This window comes from Salvia hispanica, chromosome 2 (genome assembly GCF_029641045.1).
Source record: "Salvia hispanica isolate PSC_SH4W2 chromosome 2, Shi_PSC_v1, whole genome shotgun sequence".
NCBI lineage: Eukaryota > Viridiplantae > Streptophyta > Magnoliopsida > Lamiales > Lamiaceae > Salvia > Salvia hispanica.
Window position 1 is genome coordinate 19,127,345 of NC_142693.1, and position 21,049 is coordinate 19,148,393.

A 21,049-nucleotide genomic window follows, 5' to 3' on the forward strand; every position below is an offset into this window, starting at 1 on the left:
AACCGAAAAATATTATGTGGACAAAACATCGGGGCTACTCAAATGACGTGCTTTATTTGTTAAAAAACTGCCCAAAATCATGAATTTGGATAATATTCAGTTTCAGATTATACCATAGGTTAATAACAAATCTGACATATTTCACAATTGTCCCATAGCAAAAAATTTATGTATATGCTCATCGATGAAGAAATTGCTTAAGTGAACCAAACTTCGTGATTTTTCCTGCAATTTGCTCTAAAGAAAAGGCAGTACATTCGAGCTAGTCATGATGCTACGAGAAAATGCTCTATATTTCCATTCAATTTACAGAACAATACAAATTTCTAAGTAATTTTGTTACCTCTCTCTCAATCTTGCTGTATTTTGTACAGCTTGTTCGATCCTAAATTAAAATAATAACCTCTCTTGGTAAATATCCAGTGCCTGAATAACTTTCTCCATGAACAGCTTCCGGTGCATCCTATATCTGCACAGAAAAGCAGTGAGTAAGATGGACCGTGTTCCTCTAATGCATCCGAATTAACGAGACAGTTTTTCTGTGGGGAATACGTACTTTATAGCAGCCTCTTGCGTCCTCCTAGCTTCAGGGATCGATTCTACAGCAAGAAACCAAGAAAGTAAATACACTAGATATCCAATTCAAAAATCTATTCATCGGTTTCTTGCTGTTCTATCCATCAAGGAATAGGAACTCCATGGCGGAATGTTAAGCATACCTAGAATTTCTTCATCTTGCTCGGCAGTTGTTGGAAACTCTGCAAGCATTTGATGGCATTCTTCTTGTAACTCCTTCACAGCTTTCCTTTCTGCGCTTGGAATGGGAGGGATGTCCCCGTCCGACCAAGTGGGTATTGTTCTAGCAGCAGCGATAACGGCCCCATCAACAAAGCTCTCGTCATCATACGATAGCTTGCCTGATAAGTAAAAATCTCCTCAATTCACGAACCATAACAAAGCTCAAGCCATAGATGAAATACTTATGAGAAGGAAGCAATATTACTGTCGTGATAGTATTCTTCGGGAAGGCCAGATATATTGAAGACGGATAAGAAAGAATCCAAATGAATCCGCGCATTGCCAGAGAACTGGATAACATCCCAAGGATTCTGCAGTTTTTGTTTCGAACAGTTAAGGTACAAATAAACAATAACACTAGTAATGAAGGGCACGTCAAGTAACACGAAATAAACGAAAAAAGGAATTTTGCCTTTTTGCTAAATTAAAAAAGATATTAGTTGGAACAGAAAAATACCACTGGAGATGAAAACCCATATCTTTCCATGAAGAAGTTATTCATCTGTCCATTCATGTAACTGACGGTCATCTGCATACCGATCAACGGAAAGGCATACAGTTATGCAAATGTAATGGAATGAACATATACCATCATGTTATCTTTTATCAGACCTCAATCATGAGTCGCTCTTAATAATGATACATATATAATTGAAATCCTAAAACAATTTCAGATATTACTATTGATATCATCTTAAGGATGAATAGTAGCAAGCTTCTGTCAAATATAAAACATCCTATAAATTTTTCTCTTTGGTTTAACGATGGTCAAAGTTGTATCTGAAAAATACACTTTTGCTCTCAACATAAAGCCAGTGGTATTCTATACCTCATCGCCCTTTTTGACCCCTTGCCCAGCATTTATCATGACCTCAAGCATTCGATCCTTGAAACGCCAGTGGAAGAAACAATTCGGCTTGAAAGAATGATTTAACATATCTACGAACATGCAATCAGCGCATATAGTTAATGAGCTAATGTACAAGATCGTTTCCGCTCAATCAACTTGCAAGAAAAAAGGAAAATTTACCAACAGTCAAATTGAGATATTAAAAACTAATTAAACTTGTAAAACAAGTGAATTCTGAATTTGAATCAGCAGTAGATGCGAAATAAACATATATTGGCAAGTGTTTGATGCATATTTAGGTGGCTACCACCATAGCCCCTTAACTTGTTTTCATCATAAAAAGATAAAACTCTCAATAGTTGGGTTCCAAAAGAAACTGCTTTATCAAAATTCTATTTAGTCCATTGGCACAGAAGGTTACATACACACGATCCCATGAATGGCACACTGAGAAGAATAAGGAGATGACCGAACTTCATTTGAGAGAGACTAACCGGCATAAGGGATGAGCATGTTAGTATCTTGAGTTAGAGCACCAACTCTGATTTGCTTGTTTATACATCGAGATTGCGCCATACTCATGGCCCACAGGAATCTCTCAGGCTCTAGAGCAAGCCGTTTTACTTTAAGGGGTACTGCAGAGTGCTGAATGACACACAGTTAAACCAGTTAATTGATGCCAAAAAGACACTCCTGGTAGTATACAACATTATAAAAGACAAATCCATACCCAGTTTTTCTCCCAAAAGTCCAAAGCTCGTTGTTGCTGTTGTCTTACTGTAGAAGCAAGTTCGTTATCCTGCAACTCCAAAAGGTCCTCCTGCAATTGTCATGAAGAGAGTAAAGGAACCATCAATTCTCACAAAGAGAGTTTTGGAACCATCTCACAGGGTAACACAAGTTCATAATAAATATGGTAAACCTTCGGTGATCAAATTCAGCTAATATGAAACTGATTGCAACAACAAAAACCAAATAAAATGGCGAAGTAGGTACTCGAAGGTTTCAAAGTCACATATCCGACCTCGGTTGCTAGAAGTAAGCTTGTACACTCATCAGCAGCAGGTAAGAAGTCGCCATACAGCTGCCAAAAATTATCCTTGCAATCGAACGCGTATAGGAGAAGACATGCCAACCTCAGGTCCCAATCTGTCTGACGTAAACCAAAGAGTATTATGCACATGAGGAACTGAAAAACTAAGATCTCCAACTATCAGCTTAATCAAATATACAACTAATGAAATAACGAAGAAATTTTATCGCCACGCATTTACCTCGGGGTTGGTTGAGTTGATTATGTCGAAGATCGGATGACCAACTGGTATAATATCCGGGAAGAACATCCAAGGGAGTTTTTGACTTATAGTTAGCATCAATTCCAGTGGAATCTCCATAATCAACTGCATAGCAAATGAAGATTGCATTGCCAATCATTACACTTCGAAGCAACACAGTAACAAAATCACACAATTGTCTCATAAAAAGAAGAATTACCCTAGAACGGCGAAGAGGCGCGATATCTTTGGACGCATAAACTCCAAATCCATCGGGACCTTCTCTGAACTCGATTCCATAAGCTCGCATATTCCTAACATAGCCTATCTTATAGAAATCGGGATCCGCTGGCTCCAACTATCAACAATTTCGTCAAATAATCAGAATATTAATCAAAATGACATCAATTATCCTTTAAAAAAAGTTCAATTGGCGAAATATGCGGTCACCTGAGAAGCAGGAGTAGGTTCGGAAGGGAGCGCGGTTTGGAAGAGAGGGAAATCGGACGTGGAAATTGCAGAAAATGCGTCTTCGTTAGTAATCAAAGCCGCACGCAGCACCGGAGCACTCCTCCGCCGAGTCACCTGCTGGAGGCGGCGGCGGTGTTGGTGATTGGTGAAGATGCAGTGCGGCGGTGGATGCAGGAGCGACGTAGCCATTGCCTTTGCAGTTTTGGGGGGAAATTTCAGCAAACCGAAACGTTATCCATCAAAACCTCTGTTGGGTTTATCTGTTTTTACTCTCAAAAATATTCCTTTTATAGTAAAGGTGAATATTTCTCTTTCTTTTTTCATAAATATAAGGGTATATAATTAATCTTTATTTCATTATAGATTAGTAGTATGAAGCAATTAGTAACTGTCAAAACAAATTTATAGTTTACTAAATTAACAGATAATTAGGCGGGAGAGGGAGAGTAAAAGCTTGAAGCGGTGCTGGGGAATTCATCGTTAACGATCGTCATCTTCATAAGCCAATTGGAAAGAAGCATACATACATACAGCATGGGGATTCCGTCATCATTATAAGCGGCAGTGGTTAGTGGTTACTGCTCAATCAGCCTCCATTTCAGTACATTATAGCGACGCATCTGAGATGTTCGATGAAATGTCTGATTGAACAAGGATTGATTTTTCATTGTTTATTTGAGTATTCCGATTTCGGTTTTCTACTATATTTGATAAATTTGAAATGGTTTTTTGCATTCAGAAGCACAAGGGCGATTGACGGACACTATTAATATGGTGATGCAGGCAAGCTACCAGGCTACTTGTTGAGCTAGATTCTCTAAGTCAATCATTTCTCTCCACACGAAATCATAGCCAATTCAGACATAATTGCTCAATTTTCCCTCGCTCTGAGCTTCGGGTAATGCTCTCTGGTTCTCCCCCATTTTCGGCGAAGTTTTTCGCTTGATGAAGTAGTTCTCTGTATTTTACATGTGCAACGATCAATGTGGAAATTTGATGATGGCTACTCAATTTAATTTTTCACAATTTGTTTGGTCAGTTATAAATATGTGTGCCTTTTTCGAAATGTTACATATGATTGGAGCAAATTTTTTAAGTGAGCTGGACAATTGTATAATTATCCTGAGTCTTTAGCCACATTGCATCTCTTTAAATGATGAATTTCAAAGCTCATCAAGTTTGACTTTTTGTTATCTTGATCTCATGTTTGGGGGCTGCATTTGAGTCTTGGTTTGAGACTTTGAGTTCACTTGTTTTATGGGTGTTAGACGCTTTTGTTCTGAGACTTGTGTACTTGTTTATAAGCCGAACTATATTTCTGTTCAGTCCAACTTTATATTGGTACAGTCAGACAATGCAACTGAGATGTTCAATGTAATGTCTGACAAAAAAGAGAGGTTTTTTCATTATTTGTTTGAGTACTATTTTGGGCTTTGAAGAATTAATTGTCAGTGTTGATATACATGATTAATTCGTCTGGGGATTTGATCAGGTTTATAAAAAGTTCTAACCTTGTTGCATTTGCTAAATGTAGTCAATGGATGCTGGAAAGATACCCGAGCACACAAGTTTTCTCGACACTCTGCCTCCTGTTGAGTTCGCCTGTATATATGGATCCTCTCTCCATCCAAACAATTCTGATAAGGTGCAATCTTCTCCTCTTTTCTAGTCATTTACTGGAGTTGATGATTTTCCCCAACTTATTTTTGAATTTAACACTAGCACGAAAGCGCTGTGAGTCTGTGACTGAAACATTATGCCATCAATTTCAGGGTCTTTGAAATTTTATAATTACATGTAGCTTTATGACTTTCTCTCTTAAATCCTTGTTTCAGACATCTATGATAGATTACATTCTTGGTGTAGCAAATCCCCAGCAATGGCACACAGAGGTATATGTATGAATTATGATCATAGCAGTTAATAATTTTTACGAAGCTCCATTCTTTCTATCTCTGTTTTGATTAGCAACTGATGGAATATACTTGTCTTTTGGGATCAAGAATCTGAAATTAAATCGGGATCATTATGTGTCATGGATGATCCACCTTGGGGGAGCGCAGCTGGTGATACTTCACATCTCTCTTCTCATTTTGGATGTTTAAGTGTCTTGCAAGATTGATATTGTTTTTCCTGTGCCTAGTAGATAACCGGGGTTGCAGATCATATTGGTGCCCGCATACATTTCAATCCTTTTGTTTCTCACAGAGATCGGGTGATTATTTGTATCGTTACTCTTATTGCGATGTTTTAACATGTGATTTATGGTTGTTATCTCTCTTTACATATTAGATATACTGAAATGAGATTTTGACATGAAATCTCCTGCAGATGTTTAAATATGGTGTTGTTCGCATGAATGATCTTGTTCGGGACATATCGGGTTGGGAAAGTTTCTATCTGAGTGGCCGTTTGCAGAAACCGGTACGTTTTGCATCAATACTTGGATTACTACTTAATGCATTTCATCTCTAACACTCTGCTAAACTTTCTGCTTGTAAAGTATGCTTCGGTTTTACTGGATGCTGCCTATATAGTATCTCAAGCATCTGTGTATTGTAGGTTAACGTCGTAGTAGACAAATCAGAGATAGAAAAACTCAACTCTGTAAACGTGAAGGCTGCAACAGCTGCTGCCCTCCTGCTTTTGCCATCAAAATTCAGTGAGGTATGGACCTTTCTCAGTTTCATCGAAGTCGTGTAAAGGTAAAAAGGCTAGCAGTAATAAGCTTGATATGTTTGCAGGAAGAGTTGTACGCCAAAATATGTAGCCTCTCATACATGGGTGACTTACGAATGCTTTTCGCAGAGGATCGAAACAAGGTAATGATGATTGAAGTCTCAGGAACTTAACTTTAAACTGTGTGTGTTTATTGAAATTTAATTTCTATACTTAATCTATGCACACTTCTCAGGTGAGAAAGATTGTACAAGGACAGTTTGAGTTATTCCAACAAATGTACAATCCATTTATAGAGGAATTTGCAGCTCAAGACTTGCTTAGAATGTCATCTTCTGGTGATCAAAAATTAAATTTAATCCAGGTCAGTCCAAATTTAAGGTCCATACAGATTGTGATTGCACAGATTGCTATGTTTTCAGAAAATTGCAAATGTTGAGATTTTGGCTTACTCGGATTGTTGAATCAGGATTGTGGATCGTCTACCACATGCTCCCTCGTGTCTTCCCTTCCTCTGCCTCTCAGATGCCATACTGGGATGAAACTTGGAGAGAAGAAACCAATTGACGAATCTGGTACGATAAATCATTGGGCGGGTGAGCTCTACTGCTTCATCGCCATTTCATTAGCTATGCCCATTGCTTAGGGAAGCAGTCAATCTAGCACCTCCTTATTTTGCATTTTTTGTTATGTTTATACAGCAAAATTTTTATGGTGTTCCGTTGGGTTAATCGTATTTTAGGTAGAGCGACACAGAAGGTAGCAATTAAAAGGGAAGAGGCTGCAGATTGCATCCGGAAGACCCTGAGACGCAAAGTCATGGTTTCGAGTGCAAGACAGGCGGTCGCAGGTCTACTAACCGCTGGTGCAGTTCACGGAGTGAAGTATGTCGGGAGCAAAATGAAGAAGGCATGGAGATCTTGGCGATAATCTTATAAGTTCAAACATGAGTCACTGCTAAATTTTGTTTAATGACGCTGTGAAAGGTGAAATGACAGAAGGATCCTGCTTTCTTGATTATATATACTCAGTTATTGCTGTCATTGTAGTAAGCAACTAGTTTTTAACATAGTTAGCATTGATTCGGCCACAGATTCCTTTGTTGTCATCTTATTAATTGTCACATGGGGTGGGACAATCACATAAGACATAATTGGCTGGCTTCCTAAATTCCATGGCTCTTGTTAGGACCGTCGACTGCACACATTAGTTTGAAATTGTCCGCTTTGAGTCAAGTCTGCACGGATCTCAAAAGGGTCTCAAACTAATTGGAGTTGGACAGAAATTATATACACCTTCCAACTTCTCTCACTCATCTAATGTGAGATAACAGTCTCTTCTCCTAGATTATGCTTGACTATAGGTGTTTCACTGCTCATAGTCTTGGCTTGATTTGGAGTAGAAATGTGAGGTCAAATAATGCAGGATGACTATAACAAGATACTTTGTCTACTTGTAATAAATGTCAAATTACCAGTTTTTATTTTGAATATATATCCCGCCGTCACCATCGCCATCGCCGTTGTCGTCCACTCATGGCCGCGACTTGACAGTTGACTGACAGAGATAAGGTAATAGATTTCTCCTCACTCTCTCTCATATCATCCATTTATTTGCTCTGGTTTAGGAATAACAACAGCAGAGTGCAGAAATGGGAACTGAATCTGATGTTGAGCAAAGAAGCTACTGGAGATTCAGCAAGCAAGACTTCTTCCCGGAGAAATCTTTCGAGAATTTGAGCACCTATACCTCCGCCCTGTCTCAGACCAGGCTCCGGCTGAAGGACCGCCTCCTCAGCCGCTCCGATGAAGCAACAGAGCTCGTCTACCTCCGCAGACAGAGCGAGCACAGCATGAAGCGCCAGCTCAACTGGTGGGACCTCATCTGGTTCGGGTTTGGCGCTGTCATCGGCACCGGCATCTTCGTCCTCACCGGCCAAGAAGCTCACGACCACGCGGGCCCCGCCATCGTCTTGTCGTACGTCGCTTCCGGCCTCTCAGCCATGCTCTCTGTCTTCTGCTACACCGAATTCGCAATCGAGATCCCTGTCGCTGGAGGGTCTTTCGCTTACCTCCGCGTCGAACTCGGCGATCTCGCGGCCTTCATCGCAGCCGGAAACATTCTCCTCGAATCCATCATCGGAGGAGCCGCGGTCGCCCGAGGCTGGACGTCCTACTTCACCACGCTCCTCGACCGCCACCCGAACTCGCTGCGCATCCACACCAACCTCGCCCACGGCTTCGACCTACTCGACCCGCTGGCCGCGGGAATCCTCATCCTCGCAGCCACGATTGCGATCACGAGCGCGAAAAAGACCTCGTACCTCAACTGGATCGCGTCGGCCGTGAACACGGCCGTGATCATATTCGTGATAGTTGCGGGATTCGCTCACGCGGACGCCTCCAACCTCAAGCCTTTCGTCCCCTACGAGGCCACCGGGGTCTTCCAGGCCGCCGCCATCGTCTACTTCGCCTACGGAGGATTCGACAACATCGCCACCATGGCCGAGGAGACCAAGAACCCGCAGCGAGACATCCCCATCGGGCTCCTCGGGTCGATGTCGCTGATCACCATCATCTACTGCCTAATGGCGCTTTCATTAGTCATGATGCAGAATTACACCGAGTTAGACACCAATGCTGCTTACTCCATAGCCTTCCAGAGCGTCGGGATGAAATGGGCCAAATATCTCGTCGATTTAGGCGCCCTCAAGGGGATGACTACGGTCCTCCTTGTCGGGGCCCTCGGGCAGGCTCGCTACACCACCCACATAGCCCGGTCCCACATGATCCCGCCCTTCTTCGCGCTCGTCCACCCCAAGACCGGGACTCCAATATACGCGACGCTCCTCGTCACCATCCCGAGCGCCGTGGTCGCCCTGTTCTCGAGCCTCGACGTCCTGGCCAGCCTCCTTTCTGTCAGCACTCTGTTTATTTTCATGATGATGGCGGTGGCGCTGCTGGTGCGGCGCTACTACATGCCCGGGGTGACTTCCCGGGCGAATGCGGCTAGATTGGCAGCGTTGGTGCTGCTGATCATAGCTGCCTCAATGGGGACCTCTGCCTACTGGGGTTTAAAACAGGGCAGGGAGTGGGTGGGGTATGCGGTGACGGTCCCGGTGTGGTTGGCGGCCACGCTGGGGATTGCGGTGATGCTGCCGCAGGAGAGGACGCCGAAGGTGTGGGGAGTGCCGATGGTGCCGTGGCTGCCGTCGCTGTCGATCGCGATGAACGTGTTTCTGATGGGGTCGTTGAGCGGCGCGACGTTTGTGAGGTTCGGCGTGTGCACGGCGATCATGCTCTTGTATTACGTCTTGTTCGGTGTTCATGCGACCTACGACATGGCGCAGCAGATCAAGGTGGAAACGGCCAAGATCGAGGACGAAGCCGAGGAAGTGAAACCTTCTCCTTAAATTGGCTGACTAGACGTTTCTCCTCCCACCAATAGGTCAAGTATAATCAAATGAAAAAAAAAAAAAAAAATTATAATCAAATGATAGATAAGGAATCATTGTTGCTCCTTTTGTATATTAAGAAACTACTCCTTCAATTTAGTTTTCATCGTGAACTGACGTCATTGGTTACTTACTTCAAAAAGGTACAAATATCTATGTTTGATATTTTTAGATACTTTTTCACCCCTATTTACATATACTTTTTCGGACTTATTGGTGATTTTATGTATCCATTTTTATGATATTATGCATAGATCATGTATTCAGAAAAAAAATTATGTCTTCCACAATAGAATTTGATATTATTAGATTTTCAGTATGTGTTCCCGTGATTATAATATGATTGAAGAAATAATTCATCAAAAAAGATCGCCAGATGTTTGGGAATTCATTATGATTGCATTATGCATAAAAATTTTTATTGATTATCTTTCAAAAAACTGACTTACTATAAGATTGACGATTTGAAGTTAAACCAACCAACACTACGGTCACGAATTCTGATTTTAATTTTATCTACTTTATGTCAAAAAAATATGTGAATTTAAGTACTTACTATTTTTTTAAACTTGGCCCAAACAAAAATTCTTGCCCCTACAGGCTACAACCGCTTATAAATTCTGAAAACATTCTCATTGGGCCAAATTCAAAAACTAAACTAAAATTACATGATTTTTTCTTACCAAAAAGTGGACTGAGTTGTTTCACCTTTGAACATTGGGGAAAATTATTTTATTTGAAAATCAAGTAGTTGTAAAATTTTGATTGGAAGAGTGGGAATCATATTGACTGACTAAGTTATTAGGCAAATGCCCAATGGAAACACCTTGAATAAGGAGATACATTAAGTACCCGACAAACTGAAAAAAATATTCTTATAATATTATTAGTACTAATCGTTTTTTCAAAAAACTTATTTTATGAATCATATAAATAATACACTCTCAAAAATTTAAACATCGAAATTTAAAAATATTACACGCATATTGAAGCCCCAACAATTACAATGATTTATCCCTATTATAATAAAATTTAAAAATAATACGGTATTAGCTAATACTATTACAATACTTGCAGAAACATCTAAGGACGATATAGATATGCTATTGCCTCAAACTTTCATATCCCAAAAAGGTTGCAGTCCCTCGCGCCCCATCGCTTTGGGCATCATTGGCGGTTACACGCGTCCAACTGAGTCAGTGCTTCGGATGCCATCGCGCATGGGATACATGTTGGCCTTGTCAAAAACAAAGTTTTGCTTTCATGTTTACTTGCTCTATTACTTCCCCCGTCCACGAATATGAGTCTCGTTCATAATTATCATAAATGGTAAAGATACCTCACATTCCACTAAATCATTCAACTCACATATTATCATAAATGGTAAAGAGACCTCACATTCCACTAAATCATTCAACTCACATACTATCATAAATGGTAAAGAGACCTCACATTCCACTAAATCATTCAACTCACATATTATTTAAAACTAATATATACAAGTGGAACTCTTATTCCAGTAACTTTTTTCCACCTACTTTTTTTTTAACATTTTTTAAAACCCGTACCGGATAGAAATGAGACTCTCATTCGTGGACAGAGGGAGTATTAGAATAGAGTAATACTCTTTTTGTCCTAACAAAAATGACTTATTTACTATTATTACGGGAGTATTAGAATAAAGTAATACTCTTTTTGTCTTAACAAAAATAACTTATTTACTGTTATTAGAATAGCATACTTATTATTATTTCGACTTTTTACTCTATTTAACACGATGTAATTTAGTTAATTATTTTTGGAATGGAGTGGGTAGGGATGTCAATCGGGCCAGCCCATCGGGTTTCGGGCCAACCCTACTCGGGTTGCGGGTCAATCGGGTGCGGGCTTGCCGGATTGTGATTTCTTTCGGGTTGTAAAACTTCGGCCCTAACCCTAAAAGCTCGGGTTTCGGGCTAGCCCGACGGGTTAATCGGGTTGCTACCGATAAGGTTAAGGCTTGAACAATCCAATAAATCATGATGAAAATTAGTTATATTTGTAAAATATAAAATATTTAATTATGATAAATTTGAGATATATGCTTAAACTCAATCATAAAATACTAATATTTGTGATATTTCGTGAAATTTTAATGCATGTTAAAAATTTAAATATTCTTTTAGTGAGATTAATTTATTTAATAATTATTATATTAATAAAAAGTCAATATAAAATTTATATATTTACCATAAAATTGAAAGTTATCTTTTTTTTAGTTATCTATGTCATAAAATTAGTCAACGAAGTGTTAAATTAGGAGTAAAAAATTGAAAAATATAAATTTTAGCGGGTTATCGGGCCAGCCCATCGGGTTTCCGGGCCTGGTCCTAACGGGTTGCGGGTTAATCGGGTGCAGGCTTATCGGGTTTTATTTTTATCGGGCTAGAAATTTCCGACCCTAACCCTATAAATTTAGCGGGCTATTCGGGCCAGCCCACGAGTTGCGGGCTACATTGACATCCCTAGGGTAATAAGATTTCACTGTCGTAGTGAAATAGAAAAAGAATTGATTTTGAGCTGAATTTGCAAAAACCAGAGGCTAAAGTCCATGGTTTTCTATAGTTTCTAACGCCTAAATTCCTAAATTGATTGAATTCCTAATCGACTTTTATTTAACTATATTTAACAAAATTAACAACAGCACGCAGTTTGAAAAGCTATGTGCATTCAAAAGCGGAAGACCGTATTAATATGGCGATGAAGCCAAGCTACAACCATAATTGTTGAGCTAGATTCTCTGAGTTCATCAACTCTCTCCTTACGAAATCGAAGCAGATTCAAACTGAGTTGCTCAATTTGCCATCGCTCCGAGCTTCGGGTAATGCTCTCTAGTTTTTTCCCCCATTTTCGGCGATGTTTTTCCGCTTGATGAAGTGTTTCTCTGTGTTTTACATGCGTGAAGATTGAGGTTGAGATTTGATGGCTAATCGACCTTGATTTTGCCTAATTAGTGTGATTTTTCCTAATTAGTGAGTTTAATCACTTGGTCAGTTTATAAATGTGTGTTCCTTCTTCGAAATGTTGCATATGATTGGAGCAGAAATTTGACCTAACTGGACTCGATTTCAGCCTGCTTGCAAAATGTATGAATAATCTCTTTAATTAGCTGAAAATTGCATCTCATCAGATGATGAATCTCAAGTGGATTTTTTCATTTTTATATTTCATGCTTATGTGGTTCATCATGCGCTCAAAGGCTGCATTTGATTCTTGGTTTGATGGATATTTTCATCTTCACTTTTTATGGATGATTTTCATGGATATTTTCATTCTTCACTTGTTTACAGATATTTTCATGGATGATTTCATTCTTCACTTTTTGTCATGTTTCATCATACAGTATTTAAGCTTTACAGAGTTGTACTGATTATAAATTTGTAGTTGATTTTCAAAAAAATTTATCAAGCTCTCCCCTTTCATACTGGACTCTTATGATTTGAGGCTCTGTTGAAAAATTTGGTATTGCATTGAAGTTATGAGTGGGGTCTTATGATTCACTTCTGAGATACTGAATAGAAAGTGCATAATAATGTTTTGTATCTGTGGTTTTATCTTCTAGTGTTTCCTAATTTTTTACTGTATGAATGGTGTAATGGCTCCGGTGAGATTCATCGATCTATTTTTCGTGTGTAAATGACATGGTAGAAGAAGCATTTCTAACCATTTTAACTGGTACTTGATGCAGGGTCTTCACCTTTCTGTGTGTAAGTAATCGAGATCTTCATCGCTCTGCTCTGATTTCTTCGAAATGTCTATCCTATCAAAGTTGCGTTTAGTAACTGTTGATGTTACCGGCACGCTAATTGCATACAAAGGGGAGCTTGGTGACTACTACTGTATGGCAGCAAAATCAATAGGACTCCCGTGTCCGGACTATAAACGGGTACACGAGGGTTTTAAGCAGGCTTATACAGAGATGGCGACGAAGCATCCATGCTTTGGATTTGCAGAGAAGATACCCAACATCGTTTGGTGGAAGACGTGTGTGCGGGATTCTTTTCTCAGGGTGAGAGAATCAATCGATAGCGATGTTGATAAAGTCGTAAGTTCGACTTTCAGTTTTTATATGGCTTGTTTATCTTATGTTGCTCATGCTACAGGCTGGATATGATTATGATGAAGAAACGTTTGAGAAGGTTTTCAGACGCGTATACGCCACCTTTGGTTCATCTGCGCCATATACTATCTTCCCGGATTCACAGCCATTCCTGAGATGGCTTCGTGGGAAAGGCATTATTGTAGGAATCGTGAGCAATGCCGAGTATAGGTATCAAGATGTAATCCTTCCAGCATTGGGTTTGCACAAGGTAAATCCAAAAGCATGATATAGATATAGAAGATTCATTGCATAAAACATAAATTCCGTGGCGTCTGATGCAAAATCTCGAACATTTTCCAGGGATCGGAGTGGGACTTTGGCGTATTCTCTGGTCTCGAAGGTGTGGAGAAGCCCGACCCAAGGCTGTACGAGATAGCCTTGGAGAGGGCAGGCAACATTGCACCGGGAGAGGCTCTTCATATCGGGGACAGCATGCGCAAGGACTATGTCCCGGCAAAGAGTGTAGGTATGCACGGTCTACTGTTGGACCGGTTTCAAACCCCAGATGCTCGGAGTTGGAGGGAATCCGGTGCTATCGTGCTACCCGACTTGATTGCTGCTCAAGAATGGCTATCTTCTGAGCGACAGAGCTGATTGTAACATGTTCGAATAAACTATCAACCAAACACATTTTTTCTCTTAATTATTCTAAATCCATGTTGTAGCAACAGCCCTTGAAATGAACATTGTTTTTGACAAATGAATTTATGACATTGTCTTCTCTTTTCTACAGTACTCTTTTCATGATTCATTACAAAGTTTGCATCTAAAGAAAAAGCCAGTGTGATTCAGTAATATATAGCGATAATGGTCCCAAAATCACAAACTTAGACCGAAATTTGGTGCTTTTTACTAAGTTAAAACTTAAGTCACTCATCTCATAAATTATTAAATTTAGGCCTTGTATCTAACTAATTAATACTTCCTCCATCCCATTATGATAAGGATTCACGTATTTTATGATCCATTTCCCAAGGATTTACCCATTGATTATGCTTGATCTAACTATTTTTGTGAGATTGATTTTCAATTTATCAATAAAACAATGGATAAGGTAGACCCAACCACAAAAGTTGAATCTAAACAAGAATGGATGGTAGATTAGAGATGGAAAGCATGTGTATAATGATGAGATAAAAGACCTACAATCATAGGACCTTGACCAAAACAATGGAAACAACCCTAGGCAACTTTCATTAGCTCTATCACCTTTGGCTCCACTACTCAATGGATACGTCTCATTGATGCATACCTCTACTTGAATCAATCTATGGAATTGATACAAGCAACATTCAAGGAAGGAATTGGATACATTCCTCAAAGGGGAAAAACTCACTAGGGAGATAGCTTTAATTCAATCACAATCTAGGAAAAGAAATGACATCAAAAGGTATTTATACTAAGGGTCCAAAAATAGCAAATTTGGCCCACAAAATCTAAGTATCGGACAATTCACCCGGTCGGGTGAATTTCGGGCTGCAAAAAACCCGCCCGGGTGTTCTTTCTGGACTCCCCCTTGCCATTCGCCATTTCACTCGGTCGGGTGATTTTCAGGGTGCAAAAAACCCGTCCGGTGTTCCTTCTGGAGCTCCCCGCCTTTCTCTGCGCGGCTTTAGTAAATCGTCCATAACTCTCTCCACCGGACCCCGATCGAGGCGTGCAAGGTACCCACGCGAAGCTCTTTCGAGGGGGAAGACATTGGTGCCACTTTCAGAGCATTTGGACGCTATCTCAATAGGCAGTTGACTTAATGAATCCAGCTGCATGTGCAAATTTTGAGTTACGGCTTCCTCCTTCCCCGGTTGGCCTTCATTTTTCAGCACGATCTTCACCGGCGGCTCCTCCGTCTTCATAGGCCCCTCCCGCGTGGCTTTTTGAATGAACGTGGCAAGTCCTTCTCGAAGCTGCCTCGTCATGGCCCTCGTTGTGGGTCCGCCACGTAAGTTCGTATCACATTAAATATGCAATATTTGAGAATCGGCACGGAATTTTATGTGTTGTTTTGTGAGTTAATGAAGAGAGAGTAAAGCAAGAGAGATGAAAAAGCAGAGATAGAGTTATATCCATTTTGGAAAACTTTTCATTTCAAATGGAACAATCCCAAAAGGAAAACGTTTAATTTTTAATGGGACAAATGGAGTATTAAACAACAACGTTTTTATTGTGTGTAAACGCAGTTGTGTCATGCATTCAGGAGTTTAAAATTTTCTTACAAATTTCACCCGGAGTTCTAAATTGTGGGAAATTTGTTACAAGACCTAAGTTATAGTATTCGCGACGGTTTTAAAATCAGCAAAAGTACCAAATTTCAACAATAGTTCATGATTTTAAAGACCAAGAACGCTATTGTATACTCGATGGTGCTCATGAAGCAAAGTATCAAACAAAAGGCTAGTAACCAGAAAAAGTAGTTCAAATAAACTGCATCTTAAATAGAATTCGACATAGGACATTCATCAATGGCAGATTCTTAAACAAGTAGAAAAACAGGTTCAAACACTACGGTTCAAACAAAATACAAGCTTAAGAAGCGTCTGCAGCAGGTTGAGTAACTCCGGACTTGATCAACAGCTGATTTAGGGCCTCGGGTGAGCAAACCTGGTACTTGACGTTTCCATTAGAGAGGAAGACCTCAGCCAATTCAAGCTTCTCTGAAGTGAGACTTGTGCTGTCCATTGTCTTACTAAGCACCTTGATAGCAAGCTGAATCGCCTCCTCCCTCGTGATTTCATCCTTGTAGTCTTGCTTGAGCATCGACTGAGCAGCCTGGTTGTTTGCCCCGATAGCTGCAGCCTTCCATCCGCTGTAATTTCCACTCGGATCACTCATGTAGAGCTGGAAACCGTAGTTCTTGTCCCAGCCTGCGAAGAGGAAGGAAACCCCAAACGGGCGGAGCCCACCAAATTGAGTGTAGCCTTGCTTGGTGTCGCACAGGGACTGGACCAGCTGTTCGACTGGCATTGGCTCTTGGTAGGCGAAAGTGTATCGCTGAGCTTGGACTCTGGCTGTGTTGATGAGGATGTTGGCGTCGGACATGATCCCAGCAACGGCACAAGCAACATGGTCGTCAATCTTGTACATTTTCTCAGTGGATGCAGAGGTCTGCAGAAGCTTGGAAGTCACCTTCTTTTCACCGACCAATATAACCCCATCTTTAGACAGTATGCCGATGGCGCTCCCTGCATTGCCAATCGCCTCCATTGCATACTCGACCTGGTAAAGACGGCCTTCTGGCGAGAAGATTGTTGTACGGCTGTCATACCTCCGAGACATGTTTCAATCTACACAAAGACGCTCTAACAGTTACCAATATGATCCATTTGATTTGAAGATGACATACTAAATGAGCCGAACCACAATAACTTATAGCCAAACTGGAAGGGAATAAATTGGAGATACAACAATGAACAATATATAAAGACAGTTCCAAAACCATAGACAAATGCAAGTCACAAACTTCAAGACTAATATAAACAATGATACAATCATTTCAGAAACACTTCCAACAATACGATCATTTCATTGCTCAACAGCTGACTATCAGCCAACAGAAAGCAAGGAATCATTGCTCTGAGCACTGAAGCGATGAAGCGATGTCTGATGTTTTTACTACTCCTTATTTTACAGAAAATCTAGCTCCAATTTCACAGCTTCTCTAAATACTATGAAAAAATAATGGTTTTATTACTTATTTTACAGAAAATCCAGCTTCAATTTCACCTCTAAAAACTACTCCTATTAACAATTAATGGCTTCATTACTTACTTTACAGAATAACCAGCTTCAATTTCACTTCTTCTTTAAGCACTATGAAAAATTAATGGCTTGATACATCATATGCAACAAAAATATGTAAAAGCAACAATACAGCGGAACGAACTATGCTGTAAATTCATATCTCAGCTTATGCATTCATAACTTCCTCTCACTGAAAATTTATGCATCATATGGTTTTTTATCTGCCCTAATTCCAGAAAAAAACAAAACCAAGTAAAAACAGAAAATAATCAACAAAATCTGGATTATCGCGTCTCTTCTCGAACTCAAACGAAGAAATATAGCAGTAATACAGGATCAACAGATAACTTAGAAGAATTCAACGAAAAAGCATAAAAAACCTAAAAAATTAAGACAAAATTAAATAACCAGAGAGAGAAAACACGGGGAAGAACCTGATATGAAGATCTGGAATCTGGCCGCGATAAAATGTGGATTATAATCGGAATCAGAGGCTTCACCAGAGCAGCAGAACTATATATTTTGACGGGAGCTGCCTTTTTTCCCAAGCTTTCAGTTCTTCAAAATCAACATTTTTTGTTATATTCAATTTGACCCCAAATTTTTTATTACTACTTCACTTTATCTCCTTATTCTTTCTCTATTTATTGTTTTGGTTCAATTATTTGTTCTATAAAATCATGTTGCCAATGCATTAGTAATAAAAGATTCAAAATCACCTAAGAGCATCCGCCGCGGTGCTCTTAGCACCGTCCGTTCGTCCGTACCGCTGAGCACCCGTCGTCCGTCCGCCGCTGCAGCTCGTCCGTCCGTGCCAGCGGCACGGACATGCTCTTAGCTAAGAGCACGTCCGTGCCGCTGAGCACTCATACGTGGCAACGTCTGATTGGCCAACGGCTAATTCGATTTTTTATTTTTATTTTTTTAAAATTCGAAATTTATTTAAAAAAATGTTTTTAAATAAAAAAAAATATTTTTCCACTTCCCAAAAAATTATATTCGTTTTCTACCCACTTTTAATTTATTTTTCAATTTTTTTCCCTAAAATTCACATTTTCATCTATAAATACCTCCACTTCAACACAAAAAAAAATCACATTCTCTCATCTTTTTTTTATCATCTACATTCTCTCATCTTTTTTCTCATATTCCCATCTTTGTAAGATTTTAATTATGTATTTTTTTATTTTTTAGGATTTTAATTATGTATTTTTATTTTTAAAGATTTTAATTATGTAATTTTTATTTTTTAGAATTTTAATTATGTAATTTTTATTTTTGAATGTATTTTTATAATGTAGAAATGTTTTTAATAATTGGAGTATTTAAATTGAATAATAGAATGGTGGGACCTTTGATATTGTCCTTAGCTAAGAGCACGGATGTGGGTATTGTGCTCTTAGCTAAGGACAAGGAGTAAAAGTGGGTCCGGGCCCACTTCCGTGCTCTTAGCTAAGAGCACGGATGGGGATGCTCTAATGGCTAATACTAACATTCTTCTAAAGCACTTATTGACATTCATGGATGCAATCTTTCCAATATACTACTATGAGAGCTTGTTCGGTTGTCCACATTTATATTTGGAAGGAATAAATGTGGTTGACCCCATCATAAGAGCATCCACTATAGGGGCGGCGCGCCGGCCGCCCCGGTCGCGGCTTAGCCGCGGCGGGCTATTGTGGAGGACGCGTCCGCCCCAGAGGCGGACGAATTTGTTGGGGCGGAAGGGCATTCGCCCCGAAGGCGGCGCGGACGAGCCGGAGGAGAGAGAAGCGCGGCGGCTACCGTGCCTATCTATTGCGCGGCGGCGCGCAAAACCGCGGCGGCGGTCGCCATTTTTCTTTTAATTTTTTTTTTTATTTCGAATTTGTAATTATTTTTTTGGCTTATTTACATACCCCACCAATTTGTTTTTCACTCCACACCCATTTTCACTCCACCTTCAATTTCACTCTACAGAATTTTATACCAAATGCACGGGAGAGACGAAGATTCACCCGGCACGGAAGAATCGGGATACGGATACTATCCTTCTTCCCAGCCATCTCAGCTGTGGGTATCGAGTCCCACCCCCCGGGGATCGAGTCCCAGTCCCCCTCCATTCCAGTCGTGGTCACCGACGTCCCCGCCGTGGCAACAAACCCAATATCGGGGTCAGTCATCTCATCAGAGGAATTTGGGTCGTTCGGCATTCGGAGATTATCGACCCACTATGGACTCGCCCAACCATCCGCGTCCGGATACCCCTTCTCACTCTTTCCAGACTCCTTTGTCTGATTTCGATAGGTTCACACTGGAGCAGATGATGGGGCTGATGAGTCCGGGCCTACCAGAGACCCCGCCGCCGAGATGTTTCGGCGACGGCGGTGGTGGGAGAGGCGGCGGCAACGGTGGTGGTGGGAAGGGCGGCGGCGGTGGTGGGAGGGGCGGCAGCGACGGCGGTGGGGGGAGGGCCGGCGGCGACGGCGACGGGGATGGCAACGGCAGCGGCGGTAGCGAGTCGGCGGTAACAAGTCGGGGCGGGCACTACACCAAAGACGAGTCGATTGCTGTGGCGAGGGCATGGGATGCCGTCACATCAGACCCCTGTGTTGGCACCGATCAGGAGATGGGCTTTTGGAAGCGCGTTTTGTTGACCTACAATGAGTTCAAGACGAGAAGCGCCAAACCGCGTGACACGGAACAGATCCGGAAAAAGTTTGGGAGGATTCTGACACCCACCAGGAAGTTCGCAGGCATCTACGGCAACAACCTTCTCAACGCTGAGAGTGGCCGCAACAAAGCCGACGTGAAGGCTCTGTCTGTGTCCCAATACAACGCGCTATGGAAGCCTAAGTTCACCCACTGGGAGGAGTTTCTCGTTCTCGAGAACTGCCCGAAATTCAAGTCCATCTGTGCAGAGGAGACTGAAGGTCAAGGGGCGAAGCGCAATAGACGCAACAGAGCCGGGAACTACAGCAGCAGCAGCCGCGGACAATCAATCGACCTCAACGACGCCCAAATGGAGGAGCCCTCTGATACACACACTAGGCGCTCACGCCCTCCGGGGCAGAAGGCCAGTATCCGCAGCGCCCGAATGTCTGCAGGTTCCTCCCGCTACTCGGCGACCGCGTCTGGATCGCGCAGGCGCCTTCTGGAGCTCAGTCCGTGGACCCTGGGCCCCATGTGGTCTTGAACAGGAACCTGAATGTGCAGTTGATGAAACAACTGCAAGAGAACTGTCGTTTCTACGAGTCCGCCACCGACCCGATCACCAAGGCGATATACTATGAGCTCATGTGTATGATCAGAGCTGACTGGTTCAGCGGCGCCGGGTGCGCCGGGGGCAAGGGCGGCGGCGCCGGCGGGAGTGGGCGACGAAGAAGAGGCAAAGGATTCCGACTCCGCCACCGAGTAGATGGTGGCAGTGTTTTTATTTGTTTTTATATTTTTTTTTTATAAAATGTTCGTTGTATAATTTTCCGGTATCCATTAATACAACAAATATTTGGTCTCATCGCACTTTTTAATTTTATTATTATCTCGTTTTCTAATTATTTTTAGTCCGAGAATTTTAAGTCTAATTGAATTAAAATATACAAAAATAAAGTGAAATGTGGCTAACAAAAGTGCACACTATTGTTGCGGAAACTTTTTTGTGTGGC

At 41.1% G+C, this 21,049-nt stretch overlaps 5 protein-coding genes across 8 annotated transcripts; 3 read left to right on the forward strand and 2 right to left on the reverse strand.

Annotated features, from left to right (window-relative positions):
• Positions 1 to 197: 197 nt before the first annotated feature.
• PTAC14 (plastid transcriptionally active 14) lies at positions 198 to 3,582 on the reverse strand. Its single transcript, XM_048117860.2, has 12 exons — positions 3,373 to 3,582; positions 3,143 to 3,280; positions 2,923 to 3,048; positions 2,673 to 2,801; positions 2,379 to 2,468; positions 2,143 to 2,293; positions 1,628 to 1,737; positions 1,256 to 1,327; positions 1,004 to 1,109; positions 720 to 917; positions 557 to 599; positions 198 to 469 (listed from the first exon to the last, which is right to left on the reverse strand). The coding sequence occupies exons 1-12, from the start codon at positions 3,580 to 3,582 to the stop codon at positions 391 to 393; spliced, it is 1,452 nt and encodes a 483-aa protein (XP_047973817.2). The 3' UTR covers positions 198 to 390.
• On the forward strand, positions 3,569 to 7,115 carry LOC125216210 (translocator assembly/maintenance protein). 4 transcript variants are annotated; one of them, XM_089064508.1, is made up of 13 exons: positions 3,569 to 3,691; positions 3,818 to 3,960; positions 4,133 to 4,291; positions 4,928 to 5,038; positions 5,229 to 5,285; positions 5,397 to 5,459; positions 5,540 to 5,608; positions 5,725 to 5,817; positions 5,956 to 6,060; positions 6,138 to 6,215; positions 6,308 to 6,436; positions 6,542 to 6,668; positions 6,815 to 7,115. In XM_089064508.1, the coding sequence occupies exons 4-13, from the start codon at positions 4,931 to 4,933 to the stop codon at positions 7,000 to 7,002; spliced, it is 1,017 nt and encodes a 338-aa protein (XP_088920634.1). In that variant the 5' UTR covers positions 3,569 to 3,691; positions 3,818 to 3,960; positions 4,133 to 4,291; positions 4,928 to 4,930; the 3' UTR covers positions 7,003 to 7,115. The 4 variants fall into 4 exon arrangements, with proteins under 4 accessions (XP_088920634.1, XP_047973849.1, XP_047973828.1 ...); XM_048117892.2 differs by lacking the exon at positions 3,569 to 3,691 and having other exon boundaries at positions 3,770 to 3,960; XM_048117871.2 differs by lacking the exon at positions 3,569 to 3,691 and having other exon boundaries at positions 3,770 to 3,960; positions 6,542 to 6,647.
• A 556-nt stretch (positions 7,116 to 7,671) lies between these two features.
• On the forward strand, positions 7,672 to 9,739 carry CAT5 (cationic amino acid transporter 5). Its single transcript, XM_089064507.1, has one exon. It carries the CDS (start codon positions 7,724 to 7,726, stop codon positions 9,482 to 9,484), a length of 1,761 nt encoding a protein of 586 aa, XP_088920633.1. The 5' UTR covers positions 7,672 to 7,723; the 3' UTR covers positions 9,485 to 9,739.
• A 2,396-nt stretch (positions 9,740 to 12,135) lies between these two features.
• Positions 12,136 to 14,399, forward strand: LOC125217533 (Haloacid dehalogenase-like hydrolase (HAD) superfamily protein). The gene is made up of 4 exons (XM_048119057.2): positions 12,136 to 12,386; positions 13,254 to 13,574; positions 13,669 to 13,875; positions 13,968 to 14,399. The coding sequence occupies exons 2-4, from the start codon at positions 13,317 to 13,319 to the stop codon at positions 14,259 to 14,261; spliced, it is 759 nt and encodes a 252-aa protein (XP_047975014.1). The 5' UTR covers positions 12,136 to 12,386; positions 13,254 to 13,316; the 3' UTR covers positions 14,262 to 14,399.
• A 1,663-nt stretch (positions 14,400 to 16,062) lies between these two features.
• On the reverse strand, positions 16,063 to 17,990 carry LOC125202518 (proteasome subunit alpha type-4). The gene is made up of 2 exons (XM_048100923.2): positions 17,840 to 17,990; positions 16,063 to 16,948 (listed from the first exon to the last, which is right to left on the reverse strand). Exon 2 carries the CDS (start codon positions 16,938 to 16,940, stop codon positions 16,191 to 16,193), a length of 750 nt encoding a protein of 249 aa, XP_047956880.1. The 5' UTR covers positions 16,941 to 16,948; positions 17,840 to 17,990; the 3' UTR covers positions 16,063 to 16,190.
• Positions 17,991 to 21,049: the final 3,059 nt, after the last annotated feature.